The sequence below is a fragment of the Oryzias latipes genome, chromosome 14 (assembly GCF_053564925.1).
Source record: "Oryzias latipes strain Hd-rR chromosome 14, Olatipes_Hd-rR_3.1".
Lineage (NCBI taxonomy): Eukaryota > Metazoa > Chordata > Actinopteri > Beloniformes > Adrianichthyidae > Oryzias > Oryzias latipes.
In genome coordinates, this window is record NC_136250.1 from 26,314,555 (window position 1) to 26,340,963 (window position 26,409).

At 37.5% G+C, this 26,409-nt stretch overlaps 2 protein-coding genes across 2 annotated transcripts; both read right to left on the reverse strand.

Moving 5' to 3' along the window:
- Window positions 1–186: 186 nt before the first annotated feature.
- On the reverse strand, window positions 187–10,780 carry ccdc15 (coiled-coil domain containing 15). Its single transcript, XM_011483908.4, has 10 exons — window positions 9,805–10,780; window positions 8,689–8,838; window positions 8,088–8,171; window positions 5,900–6,016; window positions 5,698–5,772; window positions 4,186–4,299; window positions 4,013–4,116; window positions 3,278–3,469; window positions 1,998–2,146; window positions 187–1,915 (listed from the first exon to the last, which is right to left on the reverse strand). Exons 1-10 carry the CDS (start codon window positions 9,982–9,984, stop codon window positions 1,866–1,868), a joined length of 1,215 nt encoding a protein of 404 aa, XP_011482210.1. The 5' UTR covers window positions 9,985–10,780; the 3' UTR covers window positions 187–1,865.
- A 42-nt stretch (window positions 10,781–10,822) lies between these two features.
- On the reverse strand, window positions 10,823–25,387 carry psmg1 (proteasome (prosome, macropain) assembly chaperone 1). The gene is made up of 7 exons (XM_004076777.5): window positions 25,172–25,387; window positions 21,738–21,841; window positions 20,126–20,271; window positions 17,709–17,771; window positions 16,873–17,071; window positions 11,854–11,984; window positions 10,823–10,989 (listed from the first exon to the last, which is right to left on the reverse strand). The coding sequence occupies exons 1-7, from the start codon at window positions 25,288–25,290 to the stop codon at window positions 10,912–10,914; spliced, it is 840 nt and encodes a 279-aa protein (XP_004076825.1). The 5' UTR covers window positions 25,291–25,387; the 3' UTR covers window positions 10,823–10,911.
- Window positions 25,388–26,409: the final 1,022 nt, after the last annotated feature.

Below are 26,409 nucleotides of genomic sequence, written 5' to 3' on the forward strand. Positions count from 1 at the left end.
CGTTGGAGAAGAGCACCCCCCCCCCCCCCCCGTCCCCTTTACTGTGGATACATCAGAATGGAGCAGAGCAGGGAATTTGTCACCCACCCAGTGTACTTTTATACATAACAAATACAATTTTTTTCAAACTACATCTTTGTCTACTCTTGATTCACGATCTGAAAAAGAAAAGACTCAAAAATCCCATTTTTAGCCTAAATTTTATACATGTCCTCCATCATCAGAAAGTGTCACTAGAACATGTTAAAAACATCAAAGAGAAAACTTTCATCGGATTGCGTCTTTAAGATATTCATTTGTTAATGCTATTGTGGAGTGACTAAGGGAAACCAATGGCACATTTGCTACAGTAAGTCCACAATTCAACGTAATAATAGTGCAACATATTGTGCTGAAATAAGGCACAATGGGAATTGTCTTCAGAAGTTTTATCAGTTGCACTCAGTAGAAACACTGCAACAGTGAAAATGGATTAAAGACCCAAACTAGACACAGAGACGCTAAACTAGACACTAAACACAAGAAAATGTCCAACCTGTCTGAGTTGTAGGTCAAACAAAAATCAAGCACTAGATATACATTTTTTAATAGAAGATAGGGATAGAAACCCTGTGACTTGTGTCAGGGTTCTGACTTTTTCCTTAATAAAGAGAAGAACCACACAGGAGATGAGAGTTTTTGCTAGACTTCTGCAGAAGGGAAAGCCCGTCTGTCAGAGGAGTTCTGCCTTCCCAGTGTATCCAGTCTGGTTTTATTGGTGGCCAGGGTTGAGAACATAAAAGTGGGCCATTCAATTAGACAGTACAGGAACATCATATCTTATATAGTCAGCACTTCTCACGTCTTAGTTTTCTTACTGAAAGATGGAACTGAGACAATCACATTATGGTGAGAATAGCATTTAAGCAAATGATAATTACGTAACTCTAACACCATGCTTATGACTAGAAAGTTACAGATAATGGTGTAAAGTCGTTTTTTAAACTTGATAAAATTACACAAATTTATATCAATGCAGCAAGAGATTAAGCAACTTTTTACTCTGAGAATCACAATTGCCATTTGGAGAAAGTTTGTGCGACATGCAGCATTTGATTTACCAGGTTTTCATTGTAAATGGGAATTTGTTCTCAACCCATCCTCCTGGCAAAATAAAGGTTAAATAAAAATAAATAAAATATTTCTAAAAGGTAAATAAATATTTCCTTTGATCAATAGGATTTACAATAAAAAAAACAGTGTAAAAGACCAAAAAACTAAAGCAGGTCTACCTGAGAATAGCTTCTTAAAAATCACTAAAGCAAACAGCAAACTCTAAATGTGCTGCGTGAGCCCAGTGTCAAATACAAAAGATAACTGTAATTACAGCCCAAACCATGGTGAAATATTTCAAAATAAAAGAAAAAGGTCAAGCTGTCATGTCTTGTTTTGTTTCTGAGGCTGCTTGGGTATCATTAGAGCTTATATCAGCAGGTCAGAGAGCTGATGTTGTAAATTTAGTTTTGCTTATCAGCACAAATGCATCGAGTTTGACTAAGGCTGGCAAAAAAACAACAACCCTACATCTACAAGTTTCTTCCAGATATCAGAAAATTCACACGGATAAGGGCATTCTCACTCATAAAAGTATTACTACCTCCGTAAAACTGAAATAACTCTTAAGGAAAAAGCTAATAATCAGTATTTTTAAAATGTCACAATATGAGAAAAATGTTTTCAGAAATAAAGAGACAATATGTAAAAGGAATAAAGCATTTTTTTATGCAATTCATGGCCCTGACTGCCCCATGACACGTACTGAGCAGCAGCACAACTAGAATAACTAGTTGTTCTGGTCTTAGACAGTATGCAGCTTTCAGGTCCCTTCACTGTAGATCTACACTCAGCATTGTTGAATGTAGAGCCCGGGCATACGCTGTGGAAGACATGAAACCTGCATGAAGCTGGGTGGAAGGATACGATGGGGAAATGCAGATGGGGCGGGGTGCAGTCCCTACCTCTGGGGTTATTGTGGAAGACACAGTTGTTGGCGCAAGTGTCAGGGTGGGAGTCCCAGAAAGAGGATGCACAGCAGCACAGAGGGGGGGGCTCCAACTTCAACTGAGACAGACGCTCCTTCATCTGAGCCCTCAGAGCATCGACAAACCTGCAGAGTTACAGCCTCAGCAACACAATCGCACAAGTTGCTTATAGAACAAGCGTGACTCCAGGACCCACTGTGTTTAAACTTTCAGCTCTGCTAGTACAAAAACTGCTATAAATCATCTGCTCAACTTTAAATGTCTTACTTCTTTTTAAAATATCATAAGGCAGGAAGTACAAATACAATGGTTTTACTTTTTTAATTTGTTCCATCTAGGGATGCCCTATTAGATATTTCTGTCCCAGATCCGATTCAGTCATTTGATTTTGGTTAATTATGATTCCTGTTTACATAAAAAATACTCAAAAAGATAGATAAATCTTTGTAGCAGCAGGACAATAAGGTGATACGTAGTCATTTGAGACACTACAGTGACTGTAAGCCTTAGTATGTTCAGAACATTTTTCATCAGATGTGATTCATATTTCCATTAAAATTAAAAAAGCATCGACTTTCTTCCAAAATCGTTGTTGGGGCATGAATGTGATGATGAGTTTTCATGACCAGCTCATATAAATGTAACAATTTATGAGAGATTGTTGATTTATTTAGTTTTATTTTTTTTAAATCACCTTTTTGCCTGCTTTGCAGCCGTCTCACTGCGTCTCTCTGTCGGAAGAAACACAAACCCGATCTTTTTTCTGTTAAATTGTCTTTGTAGGTCATTTGTGTCGAGACAAAAAGCAAGAGACACTTGGTGTCTGTTTTAAACGTTTTTCAAAGCGTTATGGAGCCCCGAGGTCAGAGTCCGTGAATATCTTGCTAACTTTCCCGAGATGTTTTTGTTCGCCTCCTGCTCAAACTGCTGCACTTTACGGCAGTAAAATGCAGTGATCCGTTTATGATAGGCAGACTTCTACTACTTCTACTAAGACATTTATTTGAAATAAGTACTGATCAAAATAATAAAAATAAATATATGATTCTGATCTGGAGACAACATCCGGTTTCGTTCGAGTCAGTAACGACTTGATCAGGCCTAATTTTCCTAATTCCGTCCATCATATTTTTATGTTTCTGCGTAGTCTCAGGAAAATCTATAAATATCCTTTTTTTTATGTTTGTGAAACATCCCAGAGCTCAAATGTGCTTCACTAAACTGCAATAGTGTTCTTGCAGGTGCACTGGGAGTACCTTCCACCTCTCTTCCTTTCTTCTTGTTTTCTGCTCTGCAGAAGGGCGGCTCTCTCCTCTTCCTCCAGCTGCAGTCGCTCTAGAATCAGAAGCTCTCGCTCCTCCAGATTGTGTCTGGCTTCTGCCAGCTGCTGGGCTTCCTCCAATCTTTTCTCTTCCTCCAGACGAATCTGTTCTTTCTCTGCTTTGATCCTTCAGTGAGATCAGGAAACAAGGCAAAATGAACTCCTTTGCTGCCAGTTTTGGACCCAAGACCCTGCAAACCCGAACGCTTAGGGGAGGCGTCATTTAGAAGCTCCCATCTTGAAAAGTCAAACGTTTGATCATCAGAATATTTTCTGCTGTTGGTTTAGGACAGAGTTTTATCACCAAGCTACTGAATTGATTCATTTCACAAACGAAAAGTTCCCAATTTGATCTTTAATTTAATGGGATTGAATTAAATTTTACATTTTTCTTTTTTTTAAAACAACGTTTTATAGTAAATTTCACATAACTGATCAAACTGAAAAACAATGATTACTAAAATAATTTCTTACCTAAAAAACTAAGAAGAAAAAAACCTTGCAGTGTAAATTTTTTGGGGGAAAAATATCCTTAAATGCACCAGTAACATTTACATGAGTGTACTTTAGCTTCATTATAAATAAAATGTATGCTAAAGCTATTAGCTAGGTTCATCACCCAAGCCTCGCTGACATAAAAAGTCCCGGACTCCAACGGAGGCGTCCTCACCTGGCCGACCTCTGCAGGTGTTTCCTGTGCTGTCTGTTTTCCTTCACTTGTTCTCGTTCGGTGCTCATGGCCAGACGTCGGTGCATCAGGAACTGAAACTGTCGCTGCAGAAACAGACATTTGGGATTATCGTCAGACAGGACGCAAGTTAGCATTCAAAACCTGCTGCCTACCTGTTTTTTTAATTCCTGTTGCTCAGTTAGAGGCCAGGAAACCAGAGGGGTTGTGGGCTTAAAACCTGGATCAGGATTTGATTTAGCCTGATCTGAATGGCCATGTCCACTCATCTGAAAAACAAAAGATCTTTATCAGTATTTCTAAAATTGAGCACCGATCTATAAACAATGCTTAAAAGAGATTTTTTTTTAAATACCAACAGCAGAATGTTATCATTTATAGTTTAATAACAAAACCCAATCATCTTTAATAATTAGAAAAATATTTTTGGTCTAGTTTTAAAGCTGACAAATTGGAATTAAAGGAATGTTTTCTGCACATATAGAGCTCAATAAAGATGAACATTGACACTTAAGAGGCTATTTGAACATAAAACCTACTAAAAGTATTAGTATCACTGAAACAGCAGACACATCCTTTGATGTGTTTTACATGAATAGAGTTTGTGTTGTCTTTCTTGAATGGATCCCATTCAGAAAACCACAAGAATTCAAATCTTGAAGAAAAAAACATCTTTTTTGTTGTCTTTCTAGCTTAAAACACTGCAATTCTTAAGGTAAGCTTTTAGAGGCATTATGAACATTGTATATTTCATAGATCTTCAGAGAAAGCAAAGTCCTTTGGGTGTGATGACTGCAGACATTGTGAACTGTTTTTGGCCTATGGAGGACTTGCTGAAACAAACATCTCTCATCCACATGACTCAGATGCAGTTAAAGGACTATAAAAGATCACATGCACCATTTCTTGTAACCTGGACAAATACCATTTACAGCAAACCTGTACTAATTGAGCCATAAAATTTGTGTCTTTAAATGTTGTTCCTGGGTTTCCCGTATGTAAACATTACATTTAAAGTTAAACCTGCAGGTGGTGATTTGATCAAAAAAAAAAATCGAGAAAGTAAACTGGCCTGAAGCCCACCGCTATCCGGTTTAGCCGTTCCTGTTAGCAACTGTAAGACATAAAACATTTTACCGGTTATACAAGTAAAGTAATTATTATCAAGACCATACCACAAAGATCTTCTATGATCTTCTCACAGTCTGAATTACAAGCCAAGAAAGAGGAGAGAAAAATATCATAGCCTCAACGTGAGCGGAGCGTGTAAGACCCAGCATATGATCCATATTATTGATTCGTTGAAGCTTTTAACCAAATTATAGTTTAAATCTTTATTTTTTTATGCATCACTGTTTCAAAATTGTGACTTTCATGGTGAAGTCGATTTCTCTGCTCCTTTTTTTTTCATTTCTTACAGTTTTATGGACCTTAATTGAGAAAACGTTTTTTTTTGTTTTTAAATCGGCTGGTGCTGATGGTTTACTTTGAAAATGTGAACATTTAGCAAAACCTTATATGATGAATCTGTACCTTCAAATACTATTTGAATAAAAAACTGATTTGGTTGCAATAATAAACGTTATTTTACTCCAAACTACGTGTACTAGATCCTTCAAAATAATTGACTATAGTATGTATTTTAAAAAACCACAAATATTGATCACCTTCTGTTGAACAAGAGGACATTCATGTTGACCGAGAACCTCCTCCTCTGTTCTCCTCATAGGAGATTCAACTTCCTGTTGGGGGAAGCAACAGTTTTTCTTCATTATAAACTGAACACGTATGCAGACGCTCACTCAGAAAAAAATAAATAATGGGAAGTGGATGTGAAAGAGGAACCAAGCGCTCGACACAAACACTCACATGTCTGGTCGGAGAGATCTTCCATCTGTCTCCGGGAAGCTCTGATGCCGTTTCCCCCTCCTGGGTGAGTCGACAGGCAGCAAGTCTAAGTCTGACCTTGCTCGTGCCTTCATCCGGCTGGAAAAAAGAAGGGGAAAATAAATAAATATACTTCCACGTTAGTAACTGAAGCATGAATATAAGTCATATGAGGAAATGGCACAATCATTCTGAATGAAACTGGATTTTCCGACGAGAATAAAAATAACAGTTGTAACAGACAGACACTTTGTCATGATTGAAGCACAAAACAGGATTTTAGCAGAACATCTTGTTGTAATTTAATGGCAAGTGCTGCTTAGCGACAATAATGCCTAAAAAAAAAAAATTCCAGCTCTTAAAATATTAAAAACTTTTTGTGTTTTTAGTGTAGAAAAACTAGTCAGTGCCCTCTGGTGGATTAACTATTACCGTACACTATGATTTTAAACTGTCGAGTAACATTTTAAGCGTTTCAAACACAAAGACAAAATAGCTGGGAACTCTTAAAGACCTGATGAAAATTCAATTTTTTTCCTGTGTTTTTAACATGTTCTTGTGGAATTTTCTGATGTTGGAGAACATAAATAAAGGAAATCATGAGCATTTATGAGTATTTCTTTATTTAAGATTAGGAGCGGACTATTGGAACAAGCTGGTAAGAGAGACATACAAGTTACTACGGCAAGCCACAAGCTCCCTGCTCCGTTTTAATCTGAAGCATCCGCTTGTAGACAACTACATCTGTTTTATTTGCTGGCATTTGGCTCAAAACTGTACAGCTCCAATATTGCACGGCATTTTTGTTGCACCAGAAATGTTAGCTTGGGGGTGGGAGTGGCTGTAAATTAGCTGGGGGAGCATGCAAAAAGGTGGATGATGAGAAGTGCGGACAGGCTTACTCCTCGGCAAGAGTCCCGCCCATAACCCAGGGGCAAATTTCTAATGAGTTACTGCTACTCTGCAGAAACTAGGTCCTAGAAAACGACAGGTTTTTTATTTATGCTAAAAACAGTATAATCCTAATTAAAAGACCACTGGGAATGATTTGAATATAAATAAAAAAAGATCATTTTAGTGGTTATTAAAGATAAAAAGGTTCTTTGAAATATTATTCTGTTAAACAACAGAAGAAGAATGTTGGCTTTTTAAAAGTTAAAGTTTAAAGTTATGTTTTGGGTTTTGTTTTCATTCACAGCTTTGTCTGAGTGCAAGATAACACTTTTACTCCTCATTTAGAAATCTCAATTGCTTTGTAAACAAACATAAGATGTGTTTCAATTGTGACAAAAGAGGAGCTTTTGCACATTAAATTTAAAAAAATGTAGGTAAAATTGTACTGGAGAAAGCAGAACAGTCAGAAAAAAAAACTATGAAAATATAAAACGAAATTATAGCCTTTTAAAATAAAGCTTTTTTGTAAAATCTTGAGACACTTAAGGGGTACTATTTGATTTTAGTGGAAACTTAAGTAAAACCTGGATTTATTGTTTCAAACCAGATTACTGCACCTTTCAATGAAAAATGAGGAGACGTCTTTTCTTGGAAAAGCTGTTCTAAAGGAAACCGATAACGTCTTCTTCAGAAAATATACTGTTAAGACTGATCACAAACATGTAGACAGCAGCACTATCTGCAGCATCTGAGGTTGACCTTAAGCTTTTATTAGAATGAAGACATTTTGAAGGGGGTGATCACTGACTAAAATTGCATGCCAATGGGCCCATGAATAAATGTGAAAAAGTTTTGTTTGAGAAATTAAATGCTGGAACAAAAGATCTGAACAAACTGACATTTCTCTTTGTTGCCTGAACAGTTCACTAGAAAGATGGAAATGTCTTCCACCTTAACTTTAATTGTTTTTTCCCCAACATATCTATATAAAAATCTCAGTTGACTGACTCCTGATCTTCATATTTCTCAAACTCTGCTTTTGTGTCAAGAAAAACATACTTTGCTGAATAACTTTGATAACGCCAGTAAACGGCACAAAAGCATTTTTCTGAAAAGTCTCACAATTCAGAAATGAAAAGTGTAGAAAATAATCTATAAGGTCAGATTTATACTCTTGGAAGTAAAATATCCACACATTTAATTTAAAGCTAGAAGCACATTCATTAACAGGAGGTTTTCTTTTTCTGTGTTTTTTAAAATCACCTTACAGCCTTACCCCTTCAGAGATCCTCTGTTTCTCACTGGCAGACAAACGCCAAGGCCGTATCTGATAATACTGAATTGATCGTTCAGGGTTTACCTGGAAAATACAGAACAGTTAAGCAATCAGCACAACTGGACCGTAACGAGAAAGAGCAGGAGAAGTTTCACCAGACTCACCTTCTGTTTGGTGAATTGTAAATGTTGTTTTTTTTTACCATTTATGCAAGACTGGGGACTCGAACCCACAGTCGGGTCAAACCAAAAGCGCTCAGAAATCCTCCGTAAAGGGTTCAACTGGGAGGTTAAATCTCAAACCACTCCAGAAGTGCTGCCCAAACTTCTGCTCACTAATAAATGGGCCTAATGTAAAGGAAAAATGTGAATGCTAAGTAATTATCTTGAATAACACTGGGTTTGTGTGCTTTCATATAAATATTTATTTTAAAAATATGCTGGTTTTCTTATGTCTTTGTGGTTCTACAAAGATTTAGATTTTTTTTCTGCCATTTGCAGTATAACTGTGCTGATTTAAAACATCTGCACACGAAAACATTTCATAATCTCGACTTGCAAATCAACTGCATCAATGGTGCTTCAAAAGTAGAAGACTTTACCCCGGCATTTGGATGAAGTTGTTGTCCCTTCTCGCAGACTTGTGCTCGTTTTGCCAGACGGCGGCGCACTTCGTCTTGAAATCGTCTAAGGCTTTCTTCATTTATTCTTTTCTTCTCTGCCTGCAGCTCCTCAGTCAGCAAAGCAAGAGCCTCCAACAGACAAAGAGAGACCAGTTTCAACAGGGCCTTGTTTTAAGAACTGCAACAAGATTATTTATTAAAATAAAACAAGAAAAATGTATTTTAAACCCCTGGATATTGTGGTCAAATGTAGAGTTCAATAACTGAGTTATTATGAAGCGAGTTTTAATTTACATGTCTAAGTTTATCTATAATGAAATACTTGATATAGTTTAAGTTTTTTTTTTGTAAATAAATCAATATTAAACTGAACTTTACTTAGGAAATGTACATTGATAAATCAAATCCTTAAATTTTCAAAAAACTACAATGTTTATTTATTTTGAAAAAAAATTGAAATCTAAAAAAACAACGTAATAACTAGATGAATAATACGTCAAACTTGGGGATAATAAATAATGAGCTGGTTAACTATTTTCACCTAGTGAAATAACCAGCTTTTTGACAATGGTACACGTCACAGCACATTTTTAGTGTTACTACACATACTATAAATAGGGCAAACTTAAAATATGGATGTTGTCAAAGTATATATGATTTTAAAAATATATAATTACTGTATAAAAATAATAGTTTTGTTTTTTTTTTAAATCAAAACTCAGTTCATGATTTAATTTGATGCTTTTCAATTAATACTATTGTAAAGAAAATATTATTCTATCCTAAAACCAATTTGTTTTTTTCCCATTAAATTAAATAAGTGATATGAACTGAAAAAAACAGTGGAGCTCCCATTATTTTAATCTTTTTCTTGTCTGACCATGACAAAAATAAACTGCTTAAAGATCAAATCAATTCATCTGCCAACTTTAAAAATATATATGTTTTCTTCTTAAAAAAAACTAACCTTACAACGACAGTGTATTGCTTACACCGTGACGTGCATTTGTCCCCTCCCATCTGTCCTACAACCTAGAAACCATTGCTAGAAACACACAAACAAAAGCTAGCTTGGTGTGTTAGCATAAAACTCACCGACGGGTGTTCCGGGAAATCCTGTCCCTCTTCGACCCAGGCTCCTACAGCTACCACTGCGGGGTTCCTCTCGGCCAAAACCCTGCTGGATGCGGGGACTCGGTTTACCGCGTTCTTCCTGACCGGAGCTCTGCTGCTGCGTCGGTTTGCTGCTGGACCTCTCACCCGTTTAGCACTCATTAGTAACTTAGTTGCTTTGAACAGGCACTTACAGAAATTACCGTGGAGCCTTTTCACCTTTTAAAATATAAATAAAGGGATTGAAGTAATTGAGTCTCGCCCGAGCAAATGTAATGGTTAGAACCCGATGGACGGAGGTGCAACCGAGAACTACCAAGTTGTTTGAGTTTCGCTCATTTTCTTTGAGACCAGAGGAGGTCCAGCTCATGACTGCCCCCTGTGGCGAGGAGGACCCACTGCACAACAGAACAGGAAAAAATACAGCAACGAACAAATTAAAGAAAATAAATTTACGAGAAAATTTTACGTTAAAATTGTTTAAACATCTAAACAAGTGTTAAGTTTTTTTTTAATATATATGAAATACATAAATGCAAACTACTAATAGATTTTTAAAAAATACGGTGCCTTATAGACAATAATATTAAAACACACAAAACATTATCTAGCAAGCCCATTTAGTAAATAAAAATAAACTAGTAAAGTAAGATAAACCCAGCTGTCATAGTTGCAGAAAAATGGGGTTTTAAAGTACAGCTCAAAACCAGCAGGTGGAGCAACATAAAAAGTTTGGAGATGCTAAGCCTAATCTTCCACAATGCCCACTTTGAATTTTAATGCAGACATAATATATTGCAAAATATAGAAAAAAATATTTTCATTCTGCATGTAGATTATTCCACAGCATTCTAGGACATCCACAAAGCTTTTAATTGCTTTTTATGAATATTTTTTTTGTCTACATTTATTTTTACTTTTACACCGTTTATCACAGAAACAGGAATTTTGACGTGTTTTTTATTCCAAGAAATAACTGCGACTAGGACATTTTCAGAAGTTTTCATCTTTTCAATGTATTTATTAAAAAAAAAACCATAAGACCACCTTACAGTGAAAAAGAATTTACTGAGTGTTCAACATGGGCACTCAAATATAAAGGTTACTCTGAATATCTGTGGTTCTGACAAACTTGCGAAAGACATCTGTGGTTGGAGGCTGGTCCAGCTGAGGAGAAAGGAACAGACAATGTTAATAAAAAGAAAAAAATTGAATAAAAATTCATACCAATACCGGTAAATTGAAAAGAATTAGCCAAAAAGTGAGAACTTTTGAGAAATACAAGAAATACTTAAAGTATTCTCTCTGGGTTGCGTATATTTTTATACAATGCTTTCACAAAATGTTTTAAAACGTTTAATTTTCATGTTATTTCTGAAAAATCCAGATGAACACCTCCATCATTTATTAATTACCGGTAATAACTCTACATTATCACCATGTGGAGAAAATCAGCTGAAGAATTACATTTCCATTTGACTACGGGAAGCTAGCGCAAAGTACTAAAAGTTCTTTAAGAAGTTTTTAATCACAGAAAAAAGTAACCTGAATGTTAACTTTGACACTTCTTACAATTGGTCAGGTGGAATTCAAGATGCCTGAAAGGCGAGTCTACTGTACAGCCATCTCCATCATAAATTCTGTATTATTTATTAAATTGGCAGCAGTTTTTCTCATGAAAATGAAGTGCTCAGATTTGGCCTCCTCTCCACAAGTAAAGCTGTTAAAGCTCATCAGAGCTGTAAAAATGAAACCATGAAAACCTGTTGGACAACCCTCAACGGACATAAAATAAAATAGCAAATTTGCGCATAAAGTTGGAGTTGTGGAAACTTGACTGACTCAAATGGCAACAACAACAAAAAAAAAAAACTTTTTTGGCACCAATAGATTCAACTATAAAATTCAACTCCATCAGCGGTCAGAACCTGCACTTTAATCACAGGCTGGGTTCTGGCCAGAATCCGATGATGCTGGACATTTGTGACTTTTATTCAAAAGGCATTTGCATATAGACAACGGGAGGCTCACCTGCATCACTTTGCCAAGTTTGGTTAACACAGGCATATAGGTCTCCATGGTGACAGAGTCGGGGCCAATGACATCACTGTAACACTGATAAACAACAGCAGCAATGCAGTGGACCTGGCAGTGGTTCAGCACTGGTTAAAAACAAAAACAATGACATTTTAGTCATCTATTTAAAGCGACATACAAAAGAGAACAATGCAAGATTATCTAAGCACCACACAATGGAACAATTGATGACAAATGAACATGTCTGACTGCAGGTGGGTAACGCATCTGTGATGAAGACTCCAACTCTTTATCCAGGTGACACATCTGTTTGCTTGGATTGAGTGTCTGTAAGTGAACACACTAAAATAACCTAATCAGGATGCAGGACTATGTGGGCTCCCTGAGAGCAGTGGAGCATAATGGCTCCACATTTTATTCAGTTGGCAGGCGCATTAGTCCTGAGTAACTGTTTTCTCCACTTACACACATCAGGATCAATGGGAAGTTCATGTTTTTCCCCACAAGGACACCTCAAAGGGACACGTTAGAAAGCAAATCTGCCCAATGATACATTCGGGATGGATATCCAGCATTTCCTGTTTGCTATTATAACGCTTCTGTGAGTTTAGTGTATTTAAGTTACAGCCAACGACAAAGGAAATGTGCTTTTTAAATAATGCCATAACAAGGCAGGTTCATTATTTTGTAATTGGTGAAACTATAGCCATGCTTTTAGTACGTCTCTCCTGTTACATGTTTTGGTTTGTTAAATAAAGTTAAAAAAAAAAATGAAAGCTGAAAGCGACGTGGTATAGTCTGTAGCTGCTACCCTCATGTCTCCCTCACACTCCCCCTCTGCCCCTGCCCCCCTGGTCAGAGCTGCGTATGATAAATTCATAAGAAAAAGAATGGTTTTATCTCCATAGCAACCATTTTATATCTTTGTCACCTGAGGGTGACGAACAGGTCTATGTAATTTTTTTGAAGAATCTGCAAAAGAAAACCTTTGGACTTCCTTGACAACTGAGGTTTTTTTTGTTTGTTTTTTGCTAACTACACCCAAAATATTTTACAATGTTGTTTTTTTTTTTCAAAGTTATAAATCAAGCTCGCGAATTTAAACAAAATTCTAAAACAGTGTTTTTCTACCAGTGTGTTGTAAGGTGTGCCGTTGGAAATTATACAATTTCACCTAATTGGTCTTATTGCCAGGACGTTAACTCTGTTCGTCTAAAAAGGCAAAGGATTCACACAAAAAGAGCATAAAAGAAGGTTTTGTTTTTGTTTTGTTTTTATTTTTATTTAAGACACTTTGATAGAAGTTGTTATATTTTCAGTTGGTGGTGTAGATTGTGATAATTAAAGGATTAAGTGCACTTTGCCACAAAAAAAGTTGAAAAAAACCCAGCTATAAAACAACTAAAGAAAATTTTCACTTAATTTATTCTAAAACTAACTAAATGTGTGATAGGAATTGTGTTTACTATCCTTACTTTTCTCTCTTTTGACCTTTTATTCCAGATTTCTAAACACAAAAATAGTTATTTTAATTTAAAAACTGTTGTCGTGAATAACTAGTTCCTTATAAAAACAATGCTATAAGGCAAAGTCTGCGGCCACATGCAACGTTTTATTATCAGTGAACCCACTTGTTAATAAAAAGCTGAATACATTGTAGGAAATATTAAAATGGAAGCTTTTTAGCACAACATCAAAACCTGAAAGGTTTTTGATGAATACCATCTTCTAGAAAGACGTTTATTTGGTGTTTGAGAGGCGGAAGCTTTACAGTAATAACAGAAAGGAGTTAAATGGTTAAATCGATCTTGCTTAATGCCGGCAGTGCGTCCTAAGGGGGAAGTGTTATGATCTGGGCTCCTATTAGCCAGTCAGCCTCAAGTTCAGCGACTTGATGCGTCTCCTCTTCCTAAAAAGATGTCAGCAGACAGCCAGGAAGTACTAAATGACTATGTACTTTTATCAATAGATATTTTTCCTCCTTGGCGGCATTAATGTATTTTAAGATGACAAAGCCAGGATCCATTAAGGTCAAATTAAGGCAGAGTGCTTCAGGGACCATGAACCACCATTTTCACAAATGGATTTTCCACCACAGAGTCCAGACTGTGCTCCGTTGAGAGTCTGTGGGATGTGATGTCGAGAACTTTAAACAGCAGTCCAACTTTCCCATCATCATAACAAGTTGCTGCAACTTTGAACGTAAATAAAAGCTGTTGCATTGAAAAGCAGACGGTAAAACAAAAGAACAGGAAATGGGGAACGTAAAGGTGGTCCAGGAAACAAGGATGCAATGACTTGAAACAAGATAAAAAAAACTAAAAAAACGAATTAAAATATTTATAATTAAACAAGTTGCCTAAACAAATGTACAAAACTGGATCGAAATGAAAACACATCCCGATACCTTTGCTGCACTTCATGGTAATAAAATGATCCGTTCATGACATATGGAATCCTACTAGGGGATTTATTTTAAATAAATAACAAACTGATCAAAAAAATAAGGATAAAATAAATATCTGGACCCTGATTGGGATACAACATCCAATTCAGAGGGAATCTTAGACTACGTGGCTCCATTTCAGATCACGTAATTGATTCAGGACATCTCTAGGAAGAATTGTGGTTTGATCTGTGAATCGTTGATCTTGATTCACAAATCTAACCGCCATTTGTGTAACAATCCACAGCCCTGATCATTGGTTTATGGGTCAAAAAGGTCATTCCCTCCATTTGTAAGGTAATCATTTCTACAGTAACATGTCCCTTTAATGTACATTTGATTTTGTTCCAACTTGGTGTTTGATAGCTGACGGTTTTAATAAACAGCAGGACAACAGCAGCTTGTCAAACACTGTTGTTTGGATGGGATTAGAAAACAAATTTGATGAGTAATTATTGTACAAATCCTAACTATGCCAAAGTAATCATCGTGTTTTCAAATCCATGATTCATGTGAGGATTAGAAACATGGGTTTAGAAAATAATATTTATGAAAACAGCTTTTTCTGTGTTAAAAAAAACAAACATTTTCTGCAGTATTGGAGATAGAAACTGCATGTTTGGCACTGAATTTATTGCATACAGTGGTGCAAAAAGTATTTAGTCAGCCACCAATTGTGCAAGTTCTTCCACTAAAAAAGGTGAGGGGCCTGTAATTTTCATCATAGGTATACCTCAATTATGAGATACAAAGATGTCTATGAAGACTCTCATTCATCCAGATTGGTTCCATTGTAGTAGGTTTAAGGGATGTCATCTGGACTTGGTTTTTAAAGTTAGAAGACGTTTCACCTCTTATCCAAGAGGCTTTGTCAATTCTGAAATAGCTGGTCGAGGAGCTGGTATATATGGGGGAGGAGTCAGACCTGAAACTGGATGGTATTGTCAACTTAGCCTACACTCTTAACGACCCGAAACCATGTAGGCTAAGTTGACAATACCATCCAGTTTCAGGTCTGACTCCTCCCCCATGAGCGCATATATACCAGCTCCTCGACCAGCCATTTCAGAATTGACAAAGCCTCTTGGATAAGAGGTGAAACGTCTTCTAACTTTTAAAACCAAGTCCAGATGACAGCCCCTAAACCCACTACTATGAGAGACAAAATGAGAGAAAAAAAAAAAATCACATTGTCTAATTTTTAAAGAATTTATTTGTACATTATGTGGAAAATAAGTATTTGGTCAATAACAAAAGCTCAACTCAATACTTTGTTATATACCCTTTGTTGGCAATGACAGCAGTCAAACGTTTTCACAAGGTTTTCACAACCTGCTGCTCTTATTTTGGCCCATTCCTCCATGCAGATCTCCCCTAGAGTAGAGATGTTCTTTAGCTGTTGCTGAGCAACACAGACTTTCAACTCCCTCCAAAGATTTTCTATGGGGTTGAGATCTGGAGACTAGCTAGGCCTCTCCAGACACTTGAAATGCTTCTTACAAAGTTGCTCCTTAGCTACCCGGGCAACACGTGTTTGGGATTGTTTCATGCTAAAAGACCCAGCCATGTTTCATCTTCAATGCTCTTGCTGATGGAAAGAGGTTTTTACTCAAAATCTGTCGATTCATGGCCCCATTCACTCTTTCACTACACGGATCAGTCGACGTGGTCCCTTTGCTGAAAAACAGCCTCAAAGCATGATGTTTCCACCCCCATGCTTTACAGTATGTATGGTTATCTTTGGGTGCAAGTCGGCATTCTATCAGTTCATACCAAAAAGTTCTATTTTGGTTTCATCTGACCACAGGACATTCTCCCAATCCTCTTCTGGATCATCCAAATGCTCTGTACTGGCTTTAGCAGGGGGACACGTTTGGCACTGCAGGATTTGAGTCCCTGGTGGTGTAGTGTGTTACTGATGGTAGCCTTTGTCACTTTGGTCCCAGCTCTCTGCAGGTCATTCACTAGGTCCCCCCGTGTGGTTCTGGGATTTTTGCTCACTGTTCTTGAGATCATTTTAACCTCACGTTTGAGATCTGTACAGATCCCCTAAATCTTTCTTCCCAGCCTTTTGCAAGTTCATAATTTGGTTTCTAGTGTCCTTAGACAGCTCTTTATTCTTGGCCATAGTGGAGTTTGGAGTGCGACTGTTTGAGGTTGTGGACAGGTGTCTTTTATATATAAAACAAGTTCAAACTGGTGCCGTTACTAGACGGTAAAGAGTGGAGGACAGAGAACCCTCTTACAGAAGAAGTTACACGTCTGTGAGATCCAGAAATCTTGCTTCTTAGTAGGTGACCAAATACCGGTACTTATTTTTCCACCAAAATTTACAAATAAATTCTTTAAAAATCAGACAGTGTGATTTTCTGCATTTCTTTTTCTTCTTTTATCTCTCATAGTTGAGATTAACCTTTGATGGAAATTCTAGGCATCTCTCATTATTTTAAGAGGGAGAACTTGCACAATTGGTGGCTGAAAAAGTACTTTTTTTGCCCCACTGTATGTGAGACAAAGCACAAGCAGAGGATATGTCACCCTTGAGGTAAGAGAAGCTGGGAGCGTACCTGCTGCTGGAAGCCCTGTGACTATGTTGGGCTGCTCCAGTGACTGGCAGACAGGCTGATCACTGAAAGCAGCGGTGTGGAGAGAGCGCAGGAAGGGAGCAGAGCTGCTGGACAGATAATTTTCTGTCTTGTAATCAGCCACAGAGCTGTCTGACAGCACAGTCACGTTCAGCCCCCTGTGCTGCACACAGTCGAACACCTGCAAAGCGACAGTGTCACAATATGACCACCTTCTTCAGTGCCTATTAAGGCACACATTTCCAACAGAAATTATTCATTAAACGCCACGAGAATATTCCAGAAGCACAACAAACAAAAAATCTTTAGTAGAAAATAGGATTTATTGGTTAAACTTGTGCTGCAGCAGACGAGAACGCGATAATTTCTCCAATCTTTCCTTTACGAGCTTTGAAAAAACAAAGCCCAAAGTGTGAAATCTGGGTTTGGCTCTCTGATGCACAACAAATTCTTCCAAACTGTAGGCTTAAAGTAGCATCTGATTCTCAAGATTGCCTCAATTATCAGTCCACCATCATAATTGTTCTCCTTGTGTGAAACGCATTAGAAACCTGATCCTGTCTGAATGTGTACAGCAGGCCGTATTTACATATTTATGTCTTGTTATGTTTACCATCAATACAATCACGTCTCACGCTCTTTTAACACCGCAGCAAATTAACAGATGCTAATTATGTCCTCCTGCTGCCACGCTGCGCCGCATCTTGAGTGAGAGTTAAAAAAAAAAAAAAAGGTGGGCCAGCTGTAAATTTGAAACGCTTTTACAAGCTGAGGAGAAGCAGCTGCTGCCCGAAACATCTGCAATAAACATCACCGACCTTCTCCGTCCACTGAAAAAGCTGGTCTTCTGCAATGTAGCAGGTCACTCTGCAGATCAGCACCTGCAAAGACAAACGTGCGGACATATTTAAAAAAACAACTCAGCAGGAAAACAGACAGTACTTAAAGACCCACTCAGACAAAAAAATGTGTTTTTGGTGCTTTAAACATGTTCTCTGGGCTTTTTCTGATGATGAGCATTTATATAAGAAACGTAAGCTCAAAATGACATTTCTGAGTTTTTCTTTATTTACCGGTAAATTGTGTGAATCAAGAGCATACGAAAAAAGGGGTTTATTTGTGACGTTGAAAATATGCTGGACGGGTCAGAAGCTTCCTCTTTTGAGCTCTCAGCAACCGGGAGCGGTCCTGCCCACAATTAAGAAGCAAATTTCTTATCAACTACTGCCGCTCTGCATAAAACTATGTCCTAAAAACGTCACAGGCTTTTTGATTTAGGCTAAAAGTGAAACACGTAATCATAATTAAGAGATCACTGGGAACGCTTTGAAATAGATCAAAAGATGATCAGAGTGAGACTCTAAAAACTGGCAAATGACAGTAAGAAACAATACAAGTATCACTTAATGTGGCAACAGTTACAAACATATACAAAAACTGTCCAATACACACAAATGAAACAAGGTTTGGAGAGGTGTTGCATTTATTGACAATATATAAGAACTGGACTGAGTGAGTCCTTAGTTTTAAACCAGCGAAGTCAATTAAGTCGCCATTTTTTTTGCAACATGGACTGCGCCACGTTTGAGCCACATGAAGTCAGTAAGCATTGATTGGTCCAAGTTGGTCTTGGTCAACATTTCTATGGCAACCGCTCTCATCAATCAAGAGAGCTTTTCTTTTAGAAAGAGCTGGTATTTGCCCATGCAGGCGGTTGTGATTAAGGCATATGTATGTACATATGTATGTACGGTATGTATGTACGTACAGTGTGTATGTATGTACAGTATGTATGTATGTATGTATGTATGTACGTACGTACGTACGTACGTACGTACGTACGTACGTACGCACGCATGCATGCATGCATGCAATGTATGTATGTATGTATGTATGTATGTATGTATGTATGTATGTATGTATGTATGTATGTATGTATGTATGTATGTATGTATGTACCGGTATGTATGTATGTATGTATGTATGTACCGGTATGTATGTATGTATGTATGTACCGGTATGTATGTATGTATGTATGTACCGGTATGTATGTATGTATGTATGTATGTATGTATGTATGTATGTATGTATGTATGTATGTATGTATGTATGTATGTAGCTTCAATGAAACAAGTTTAAAAAGTATTAATATTTTCTTCCTATTAAATAACAAAATTGGCCAATCTAAACTTTATACACATTTCAATCTGCATATCAAACTGGAAACACTAATATCAGGATTTTGATTATTCAAACTGTCTGTAATCTTTTGCATAGTCGTAAAATATTCCATCAAGCTTTCATGAAAGCACCACAGAATTAATAGACTTTTTTTTTTGTAATTTTCGTCACTTTACAGCAATCATCTCTGGGCACTTTAAAGTGATGTAGAAACAAATTGCCTTGCCTCAAGCACTTGTGACAGAGGTGAGTCATAGTCTCTCCCCCAATTTCCATCTGATTATCACTGTTTAAAGTGCGACTGTTCAACATCCAAGGAACTGGCCACCTTTATATCCATTTAAAATTTCAAAGACTTAATTTTGAAACTAAACTGGACGAATATCCTCAAAATCCACAAAAGCATAAAAAGAGGATCAACTATAATTATTAAAATGTAATTATTATATAAAATATTGTAAAAGACGGAAGTCATTTGAAGTTGAAGTCAGCCCTGGTGGTAACTGTATTTCCCGCAGCGGTGTAATTTATGGCAGACTGTGGCAGTATTCTTTGCCCACAGCTGCTTCTGCTGTCCTTCAGTACATTAAATCCCTGCAGGAATCTGAAGAGGTGATAAATCTGTAGCCTCCACAGCAGCTCTGTGCTTCAAACGTGGTCATTTGCTGCGTTTATCCCAATTAAATCATGAGCCACCGACAGCAGGCAAATAGAAAGTAACCGCACGCCTCCGCGCACACTGCGGTCCACTGGAAGTCTGTGTTCTGACAGCTTATTTAACGGAAACTAGATTTCCAGGTTCATCTTTGGGTGTGAAATAACCCCTGACCATTTTCAAAAACAGAAATATTCTTTATTTTAACAACGGCATAACTATCCTTTGTTAGAATAATGATTCCAAGCCATCTTGTGTTGATTTGGTGATAACGTGTTCACTTAAAAACTTCTGAACACAGAATTTTGAAGAGTTCAACAGTGAGGCGTTTCTGTCTACTGGTAGTTAGGCAAAAGAAAGCATATGCTCTTCTTTTTTTTTTCTCTGCGCGTCACTCACTGATGGGATGTCCTTATGTCTGTAGAAAACACATGCCGACTCCTCGCTGCTTTGCCCAGCCACAGCCCGGCTTCTCTCGTTCCACACCGACGCACGTCCAACTGCGTCCCAGTTTGACGAGCTGAGAACGTACGCTGACAGGAAGCCTGTGAAGACACATCCGCTCAGTATTCAGCTCACAGGAAAACTGTTTTATTCACGCTGCAGCTCATGCCATCTTTGACAAGCTCTGCTTTGACATCTCAAATCTGAAAACAAATATATATATTTTAAGAAAATGACTGTCTTCATGATCTGTTAATATTTGGGGTTTGTTAATAATTTACACATTCATTTCAGGCCTGCACGTTTCCGCAATTTAACATCATGTAAGGGTCGTGTCCTACAGCCACTACAGACATTTTGTGGCTATTGCATGGATGAAAATTTGTCATGTGAATATATATAGGGAAAAAAAGTGAGAAAAGTTGTGCGTGAAATTTTCTTGCACTTTCTGTCCCCCTATGCCTTCCTGCTGTCTGGCATTGGGCCCCCGTGGCGGTCCTGCTGACCTGGGTGGCAGATGTGATTGCCCGGCGGGCAGTTATCTCTATCTAGGGCGGGGGGTCCTGGCTACCACCGCTGCTTTGGTGGGGGTCCTGGTGTGGGGATGACCGGGGCACTCTCCCTTTTTCCTTTTACATTTTATCATCCACCATGGAAGAACGTAAACACTCACTCGAGCTCAGGTGTCTCACCTTTTAACAAATAGGTTGCGTGACTGAATGAAATGATTCACATGCGTTGGTCTGAATGGATAAGTATGCATGTGTCCATATGATTAGGTTAGAAAATGTGAATAAAAGAGCATTTTAAAGCAGAGACTGTTCTTCAAATGAGTGATAAAAAACGAAGCCTTCTGGGTTGAATCAGTTTTAATGATTTTTTATAATGATTTATATATTTTGTCTTATTTGTGCTTCAGAAAAGAAAAAAAGACAATTCAGCTTTTAATAGTAACCATTTAAAATGACAAGATCTGTATTTGTGCAAAACTGTAGCAGAAAATCTTAAACAGATCCTTAAACTTTCCTGGTTGCAGCAGTTAAGTCCCACTCCAATCAATTTCCTTGATCTATTTTCAAAGTGTTCACAGTGGTCTTTTAAACATAATAGTTCCGTTTTAGCCATAAATAAATACAAACCTGTGTTGTTTTTTCTAAGACCTAGTTTCTGCAGAGTGGCAGGAGTCCATTAGAAATTTACCGCTGAGTTGTGGGAGGGGATCCTTGTCAGGATGCGAATCAATTTCAGGAGAAAAGATGATCTGTTAAAGTGTAAGGTCTTCAACTTCCCCTTTCTCTGTGGTGTCTTTAAATTTTAAAATATTTTAGAACTAAAAATGATGCCCAGGAGATCTAATAAAACGCAGAGAAGAGTTGGACTCTTGGCATAACTCCAATCCGGCAGCAGCTTGTTTTTGTCAACTATTTGCTCTTTTGTAGTAAAAACCTAAATGTTCGCTTTCTGGCAAATTGTTTGACGCCCAGCCAGCAGCTATGAAGGACCTCTGCTAATGTTAAAGGCGCAGGAAAATAAATGGGAGGCGCACGTTTTTGCCCCCAATACTTACTGGCAGCATTGTGTCCCACAGCAAGGAAGAAATCTGAACACTGGAGTTTGTTTCCAGACGCCAGCGACTGCGAAGTTTCGGGATTCCAGAGCAGGTTTACCTCCCTGAAGAATGGAGATGAAGTTTAGAAACAATTATTTATAATGTTCTGGTGATCATTAAAGAAAAGGGCAGCTTTTATTCCATTATCATTTACAAGCAAGATGCTTTTGAACTTTTCCGTTTTTTACGCCATGGTCAACATTTTTTTGTTTTTGTTTGTTTGCTTCTAATTACATTTAAATTTCAGGAACAGCCACTGAAACACGGCGTACCTATTAGTCAGATTTTATGAAAGCTCTCCTAAGCACTCTGTGCTGCAGCATGGCCGGCTTTTAAACTGAAGTGTTTGGGTTCGGCCCACTCTCAAGAGATAAATGGGAAAACAAAGCAAACCCATCAGTCATTGGAGACAAGGCAACGGCGTAATGTGCACGCGGGACGGGAGAAGCAACATCTCTCTAAAAGCCGTTCAAACGAAAATGTAAGTGAAGATTCATCGTCAGCTGTTGCAGTAATGCGTTTGGTTTTAGCCACCTTCACGCCGTAGACAGACACCTGACAGTATGTCGGTGCAGCAGAGATAATTGTTTACAGATACTGCCTGCCGCAGTGTGGTAATTCTTGCTTTGTATCTAGTAGATTTACATTTACACCTCCTATTTTCACAACATCTTGAGTTGTCAGGTAAACTTTGGCCCATCAGAAAATTAAAAGGCAGAAGACCTAAACATGACCCTTCAAAATACAAAAATATTACCATTGTTATTTGGTTTGGAAGTTTTCAGCATTTACCACTGAAGCTTTAACACCTAAAAACTTAACTGATCTTCTAAAATACATGAATGAAAGAAAAACAAATAAAATTTCAGCCAACAGCGTAACTTCTTTTTGTCTTTGCAGGAAAAGCTGAACGAGCCACTTCATTCGGTTCAGACCGGACTGTCGTCTAACGAACTTTCCTGTTCTGTTCCAAAGCTAGTAAACAAAACCACATGACAAAATATCTCTTCAGTCATTGGCCAGGAATTACGAGGGCGGGGAAAAGCCACAAGAGGCAGAAGTTTTGGAAGTCCTGCACGTTGTGTGTAGGACTTCAAGTTTGTGTGCAAGTTTGTGTCGGGATAGATTCAAACTTTATATTTCAATCACAAATTTTGAACGCCTGAATCATAGTCAGGCTCAGCACTTTTTACTTGCCAGTGGAGGCGTGCTGCAGGGCGGTTATTGCCTAGAAAATAGCCAAGAAGGTACACTAATAAGTGTTTATGACAGATATAGATTGTCAGGAAAACAGTGTGAGAAGCAAAGTGGATCACGTTAAAAGCTGTTTTAAGTTGTTCCTAATTCACCACAGTTCAGTGTGTTGCTGTGTCTCATCGTTGTGGTGTTATGGCATGTTTTAAGAGAATTCTGTTGATAAACTACAAGGAAGCTTTAAGGACAATGTAACAGCACTGCCTATCGCCGCGTAGCGAGACGCAGAAAAGCACGTAAGAAGCTTCTTTTAACGGTGTTAAAATATATGTTTTAATAAATAAACAGTTGGACCCTTTTTCCCTGTTTGGACTCTACCTTATTCAGACTGGACACATTTGGTTCACTTGAAATCAACCAGAGTTTGTTTCCCCCGATGATCCAGAACAAATTTTCAGTCTAAATACACCCGAGTGGACCCTGATCCGAGACCAGGAAGGAAACACTCTCTGACCCATCTTTCGAGGTGGTCTTGGTTCGTTTCCAATCAGGCTGAGCTTCGATTCACTCTGAGATTCCTCGGTCAGAATACAGTCCGTTCCCGGAGAGGAACAACTGGACCAAAACAGTAGCGGACGAAAAAGACAGAGTAGGAATGATGTAAACAAATGAGCCGCGGACAAATCTAAAGCAACAATTGCCGTGTTATCAAACAGGAAAAAAAGGGTCCAACTGTTTATTTGTTAGACCTTAGTTTAACACAGGGGAAACACTCTTTTCTGTACACGCATCAGGGCTGCTGTGACGTCACCCTAAAAGCTACCTTGTAGTTCCTAACAGAATTATCTTAAAATAATGCCATAACACCCCAACAATGAGACACGGCAACTTATTGAAATGTGATCGAGTGAATTTAGGCTAATCAAAACAACTTTTAGCGTGATACACATTGCTTCTCATAAAAATCTGTCATAAACACTTATTAGCGACCCTACTCAGGTGAAAGAAGGGGGCGGGTTGCTCTGCGCCAACAGTCCCGCCCAAGACTCAGAGGTGAAATTCTGACGAACTACTGCTGCTCTGCAGAAACTATGTCTTATGTCCTGTTCCAGACTAACGCTTGTAAAGAAAACCACATGACTAAAGATCTCTTAATTCATTGGTCAGGAAAAACAAGGGTGGAGCAAAGCAATGAGAGGCAGAAATTGTCTTGCTCTTGCAATTCTTGTCAGAATAGTTCACTTATTGAAACTTTATATTTCACGGACCAATTTTAATCCTCTGCATCAACGTTAGGTACAACAATTTTTTTATTTTGCTACTTTGGTACGGCGGGGGCATGCTGAAAGATGGTTATTGAGGAGAGAAGTAACGCTGATAAGTGTTTATGACATATTACAATTGTAAACCGTGTGGGAAGCAATGTCCATCTCGTTAAAAGTAGTTTCAATGAGCCTGCATTTATCCAACCAAATGTCAATGAGTTGCTGTGTCTCATCGTTGCTCCGCATTTGTGTTTTCATCCTGTAATGCCCGGCAACGGTGGATGTTTTGGTCAAGTTGCTCTGCCGAAGAAAACCCAGAGTTAACCGGAGCTCAGTCCGATTGGAAACGAACCAAGACCACCTCCAAAGATGTCTCAGAGAACAGTTACTGATCCTGGACCAGAATCCGGTTTGGTGTAATCAGACTGAAAATTCGTTCCAGATTCCATTTGTTCCACTGCACACAAAACACTACCATCCTAAATGCATTTATTATTTGTTAAATTCAGATTAAGTCCTATATTGGTTATTTTTTTAAATAAATATTTTAAACAGCACAGGGGCATTTGGGTCAAAGCATCAGCTAACAGAAGTTGTACGTATCAAGCTCTCTCTTCTTGTTGTTTTTTTGCCCAACGTTTTAGAACATGCTCAGAAATGTATTTTTAATGTGAGTGGGGGGCGTTTCATTAAAGTTGTTGCTAAAAACACATGTGTCATGTTAGCTTTGCTAGCAGTTGCTTCCTCACAAACCAGCACCAGAATGTTTATATTAAACAATAAACAAATGAAAATATATATGTATGTGTGTGTGTGTGTGTGTGTGTACATGAGGTCCATCTACACATTTTCCACACATTTCCTGCTTATTTAAGTCGTGAACAAACTACATTTAAAGATTTCCAAACGTGCTACATGACTAACAGGATTTACCTCTTTTTCTCTAGTTCTCTGCGGATTTCTTCATCTTCTTCGTTTTCTACAAAGTCCTCGTCCTCTTCTTCCACGGCCCGTGAACACACAGATAAAACTTCACCGAAAAATGTCGCCATAACGGCAAGATTTGCGAAAGAAACTGAAAGTTTAGCAACTGATTTTTCCCACCAGGCGCTGTGACGTCAGTCTACAACTTCCTCCGGCACCGGAAATGTTTTCAAAATAAAGTCCCTTTGATTTATTCTATATTCCTTCTTAAACAAAACAGTTGAAATCAAAGTCCTATTTATTTGCAGACAAAAAAATAAATAAATAAGAATAATAAAATAAAAATAATAAACCCAAAAAGACTGTTTTTTTCTTGAAATTGTTGCGAATATTATGTACTGTAATGTATAAATGTTGTGACTTAACCAGGAGTGTTTAATTCTCTTATATTGTGTATATTGTGCATTTTTCTGTGATTCGCTTCCAGTGTTTCTGTCTATCTCTAAAATGCATTTTAGATAAGTCATTCAGGAAGAAATTTTTATAGAGACTTCCATCAGATTTTACCAAGATAACAAAATAGGATTTGGGCCATGGATAAAAAATGATAATAAAAGGCCAGAAAAAAAAAATCTGACTTTTTTTTTAAAATCAGAATTCTGAGATTCATGTGAGCATTCAGAGAAGAAAAGTAAAAAATCTGAGATTAAAATTAGAATTCTGAGATTAAAGTAAAAATTCTAAGATTAAATTAAGAATTCTGAAATTAAAGTCAGAATTCTGAGATTAAAGTTGAAATTCTGAGATTAAAGGTAAAATTATAAGAAAAAAGTCAGATTTCTGAAATTAAAATAAAAATTCTTAGATTAATTTTAAAATTTGTCAGATTGGTCAGAATTCTGAGGGAAAAGGGTCAAAACTCTGCAATTAAAGTTAAAATTCTGAGATTAAAATCAGTAGTCCGAGGAAAAAATGTTAGAATTTTTACATCAAAGTCCCAATTCCTTTTGGCCCTTTGTTTTTTTCTCAATGGCCCAAATCCTTTTCTGTAGATAACAGACCCTTTTTATTTGTTAAAAAAATCAAATTATGGCACACACCAAAAAAAGCACTAAACTTATTTTATCACTTCCAGTGACATATCATCAACATGCAATCATTTTATAGCAAGATAAATTGTTATAGCAATCAGTACTGATTTTAGTACTTATCTAGATTTGTGACTATTGCTTCAGGATTGACTTGAA